This window comes from Sphaeramia orbicularis, chromosome 19 (genome assembly GCF_902148855.1).
Source record: "Sphaeramia orbicularis chromosome 19, fSphaOr1.1, whole genome shotgun sequence".
Taxonomy (NCBI): domain Eukaryota; kingdom Metazoa; phylum Chordata; class Actinopteri; order Kurtiformes; family Apogonidae; genus Sphaeramia; species Sphaeramia orbicularis.
Window position 1 is genome coordinate 40100317 of NC_043975.1, and position 5280 is coordinate 40105596.

Consider the following 5280-nt stretch of genomic DNA (forward strand, 5'->3'; position numbering starts at 1 on the left):
ATAATGAACATTATTTTTGTTTTCTAGATAAATGCCACTGGCTGACAAAGGCTTAGTTGTACAACTATATTTCAGCCAATGCCCACTGTAAAATGTAAATACATCGACGCCTAAATAATCTGCAGTGGCTTGGATTTCTACTTCTGTGGCCCAGGTGTTCACTTTACGCATATTACTTTGGCCAATATATTGTGACACAGACGAGAAGCCTTCACGCAAAAGAGATTCATACTTTAATGGGTTATTTTCCAGTTGTTTAACAGTCGCAAGTCTAATTTTCCTATGATTTTTTTGGGTGCCACTAATAGCCAGTGAAACGGAACGGAAAAAACAGTTACCGTCTTCAACAATTTTCTCATTAAAACACGGAACACCTAAAGGGCCTTTTGTTTTAGGATCTGCTACAGTAACTTTCTCAAACTCCATTCTTAAATTTTTGCATAGTGCCCTGCAAACACTATCACTAAGCGGACTAAAAAGCATTTGATTATTTTGGACACCAGTACACTGAACATCTAAGTCAACATCAGTGGCAAAGTGATGTTTTGTTTTTTTAACTGTGTGTGTGTCTGTGGCTCCAGAAGATGCAACATTAACTTCTAACCTTTTACGTTTGAAATACTTCTGACTACCAGCTACAACAACAACACCCGTTATTTCAAAGTGCTGTAATTCCATACCATTAAAACACTCAGCCAAGGAACAAAAATGCCTACACAGATCACTAATATTACTGAAGTACAAAACTACACTTTTACCATCAGGATCTACCATCCCTGTGGCACTACGTGAATGTGAATCTACTACAGCATAGCACTCATTTACTTTAATAACTGCACAAGTATTGGCACACAGCGTTAAAAGACGTGTCGTACTGTGCCAAAATACGATCTAAACCATCCTCTAAAGTCACCCACGCACCTGCAGTAAGAAATTCATGTGCAACTACATTTACAGCCCCATTAAATGTCCAACCAAAAACAAATTCAAATGGGTGACCATCTATTTCTGCCTTTTGTGGTAAGTCAGTAACCAGTAGGAGGTCATGTCCTCCAGTCAAATTCTTATCCCTACGCTCAGTGTACAGCGCATCACCAAGATACAACACCCAGTCCAAATCAGCCTGTTTCCACAAACACACATTCAACACTGAGTGCTTAGCCAATGCCACCAGAGCCATTACCATACACTGTACACCTCTGTACTTAAAACAATCTGCACCCTGATGAAAAGACCCCCTCACACAACTAGGAATATCAACTAAACGGCTACCACTATAGCTACCAACTTCCATTTCCTCATCAGAGCTACCAAAAGTCATCTCACTTTCCCCATCACTAACATCACAAACATTCTGGTGGGCACAACAAATGCAAGACTTAGCTTTGTGTCCTCTGTCAGAAGCACTCTCCTTATGGACAACTGGTGGGATGGTGTGATGAGAAGGCTGGGTAGACACATGACAGCTGGACTCCTGGATCTACAAGACAAAAACCACCTTTACTGAAGGCATTGAAACCTTAACTAGTCTTTATCCATTTATTTTAGTTATCTAATTCTGGAAATGGTACTAGATTATATACCTGATCCATGAAGACAACACATCTGTCAGGAGTCACCCTCACATCACCAAACTGAACCTCATCCAGCACCACAACACTGGTAGGCGACGTTCCTGGTGCCACCTCCACAACTCCTGGCTCCACCTACAAGACAACCAATGATATTTGTACATTAAAAGGCTGACATTTATTTATGTAAACACACACACACCAATAACGTATAGTAATTAAACCACTCAAACCTGTTTCTCCTCCATCTCAGACATGGAACTGGATGATGAGCCGGGTCTCACCTCCAGCACAGCTGCCTTCATCTTGATTACATAAAAACATCAATCAATTTATAATAATATTCAACAATAAATTTCAACAACTGCCCAAAAAACAAACACCTACCTGACATTTGGAGTGAAGTCTTCTAGAGGCAGCAGGTTTAATGACAGTCTCTTGCGAGACATCCTCCATCCCAGATGTGGAGCTGGCAGATGAGTGGCGTCTCATTGCCATCTGGGTGGAGGAAGTGGCAGGTGAGTGGTGTCTCACTGCCACTGCAACAGAGGAGCTCACCGGTACAACCGCCTATACGACATAAAACATCAGTAAATAATTTGATCCTATATGACACATAAATATCAGCATTTTAGAAGCACACCAACCTGGTCCTCCTCCATTGCAACACTGGAAGGTGAGAAGGTTCCCACCTCCATCCCAGGAGAGGAGCTGGGAGGTGAGCGGCGGCACATCACCTCCACAACCGGCTACAGAACAAAGACAATTATAATTAATTTATTTAAAGTCTAATACATTTCTGATACACATACAATTAGATTATCACCTTCACACCAACCTTGTGCTCCTGCATCCCAGACGGGGACTTGGAGGGACCAGCAGACTGGCACGTCCTCCGGGCAACAGCTTTCTGACGTCTCGGCGGAGACATCTAAGAACAAAAAAAAAACAAAAAAACACAAGTCAGTATATTTTACTCACTTGACACATTATCAAAACGTAACTTTAAAACTGAACAAAATATGCAACATCAATATACCTTCTTTCCTGTAGGAAAGGTAGCAGTGCTCAAAACTGAGCCAAGGTGAGATGGAGAAATCTTGTCCATCTCAACCAACATGGCGGGGCTGAACAGAACAGGCGAGAGTGGGATGGAGAAGACGTTCTCCACCTAAGAAAAAAAAGGAGCATTACAGACAAACAATGCACATTAGATCTGGCTATTACTCATATAGGTCGACAAAACTGAACTACTGCTTTACTCTAATAAAAGAAGGATTGTTAAACCCCATGTAAAACCACATACTCTGATTACGGGTGTAGTTATCCAGTGTACACTTAATTAGAGTGGAGCACCAGGATAATGCATAATTTGTACGAGAGTACTCCTGCATGTAAACCCATACTCTGATTAAAGCTGGAGGAGACATTATCAGGACTAAAGAAAGAGAATAGTCATAGAATTATAATAATAATAATAATAATAATAATAATAATAATAATAATAATAATACTAAGTCCACAAGCTGTTATTTCCTTTTGGTCCAGCATGTGTAGAAATGGAAGTGAATTTTAAGACTAGCACTACAACAATAAGTTTTTAGAGAGTATTTACGAAGTAATTCTTACAAAACAAAAAAAAAAACAAAAAAAAAAAACCCACCCACTTTTGGAAGTTTTCAGACACCTATTACTAAAGAACATTTTCCTTTTCTATTAATTTGCTTTTATGGGTTTACCTACAAGTTGCTGCATTAATTAGTGTTAACACTAAGATTTAGCACTACCAGAAAAACCCCAGACGATGTGAACTTTCAACTTTGTTGTCTGCATGTCAATTGAAACAAAAGTTGTCAGACCACTTGTCAGACAATACACAAATGAATATGGTCAACATGGAAACATAGCAGTTGTAAATTATGTGCATTTAACTCACCTCCGGTTGAACCACTTTTCCATGGGGTCCCACAAGTGAGCTCTTGGGGCCCCGAGACTGGTTCTTCTACACAACAAACATAACAAAACATTAATACTATAAACCGCTGCAAAAAAAATTACTAAATAAAAAACAGTGCCAACAAACAAACCAAAAAAAAATTAAGACAACTACAAGTACAACAAGTGTCTTACCTTTCTGCCCTGTTCAACATCTGTCCACTCAGAAGGGGGTGGACGTGGCACGGGGAGCGATCCGGTACACACCACTCTTGGCGAAACCCTTCTGGTGGCACGGCGAGAAGGGGGAGGAGGCACTGGGGTGGTGGGAGTAGACGCCTCCATCTCCAGCTTCTCCAGCTGATAGTAGCAAGCCTGCCACAACAGCTGAACGAGGACAGCCATCCCATCGCTGTCACTCAGGTGTATCTGAAACACAGTTTACAATCAGTTAGCTACCATCTACAAAACAAAAGAAATGACTCACAGATACAACACTGCACTTACCCCGTCCCAGCTCCACAACTCAGGACGAGTGAACGGGAAATACCCAGCAGCATGGAAGTAGGGAATTCCTTTAATTGAAAAAAAAGGTAATCACATTAAGACTAATCATGTCAGACTTAACATTATGCTAAAAAATACCAAGGACATATTTATGTCACACCTATGACATACCAACAGAAGCTGCGACACGGTGGTACTCTTGTCTCAGGAGGGTTTGGAGCTCCACCTTACCAGCAAGACAAGGTGGAAAATCCATGACAATAACCTACAACATAAATTACAATATTAACATATGATCTAAAAATACAAATGCACCTCATTAATACCAAAAACATAAAAACAAACCATACCCTCGGCCAGCGGCTTCGGACGTAGTTCAGCAGTTTTCGAAACTCAGATGCAGCGTCATCTAAAGTCCTGCTGGAGGTCAAATTATTACAGGGAGCCATAAGACACACCAAGTCAGGCTCTGAGAACAAAAAGAGGATTACTGTTACACATACAGTACTGAAACAGATTATCGCAACATAATTCTGTATTTATCACACAGAAGGGAATCATTAGTAAAGGTTACTATGCCCACCTCAAATGTCAGTGGGCTTGATGTTCTCAAGTTCCCTCTGGATGTCTCTAGCAGAACCTCCCGGAGTCGAGCTTAAGGCAAACGAGAGGCATCTGTGTGGCATAGGAACGATCCCATCGACAACAGACCTCAGATGTGAGTTCCCAACAATCAGAACAAACTAGAAAAAAAAGAAGAGAAACATTATTTTACCTGATCAATAGCCTCAAATTTCTGTTTTACTGTAAAAGTAAGTAAGTACATTTTATTTATATAACACTTTTCACAGATCAAATCACAGGTTTACAGTTTAGAATAAAATGTTATAATAGAAGCTTCAAATAAAAAATACAATCTCATACATAGACCAGGATGAAACAAAACAGTAAATTACTCTAAATAAACTCTAAAATTACCTTTTTATCAGGAGACTCAGCAGTAGTGACAAACTTATGTCTCTTTCCAGACACAGAGGTTTCCCACTCAGGTGACTTCTTTACAGAATGTCGAGAACCAGCGCCATGGACTATGAACACAACAAGGATAAAACAACAATAAACAAATGGATACAATTTGGTAAACCAGTTCAAATGTCAATAATCCAAAATGTCACATACCGGTGGCAGGCTCAACAGCACTGTCTCGCAGAGGAGGGAGAGAACTACCAAGAAGTTGTTCTGCTCGCCTGCGCTTGGCTGCTAAGGA

The 5280-nt window shown here is 40.4% G+C and overlaps 1 protein-coding gene across 1 annotated transcript; it reads right to left on the minus strand.

Moving 5' to 3' along the window:
* Positions 1–718: 718 nt before the first annotated feature.
* Positions 719–4462, minus strand: LOC115439435 (uncharacterized). Its single transcript, XM_030163271.1, has 12 exons — positions 4364–4462; positions 4185–4278; positions 4014–4081; positions 3702–3935; positions 3508–3573; positions 2611–2742; positions 2410–2502; positions 2219–2320; positions 1959–2141; positions 1805–1876; positions 1584–1706; positions 719–1480 (listed from the first exon to the last, which is right to left on the minus strand). Exons 1-12 carry the CDS (start codon positions 4460–4462, stop codon positions 827–829), a joined length of 1920 nt encoding a protein of 639 aa, XP_030019131.1. The 3' UTR covers positions 719–826.
* Between the last annotated feature and the right edge of the window lie 818 nt (positions 4463–5280).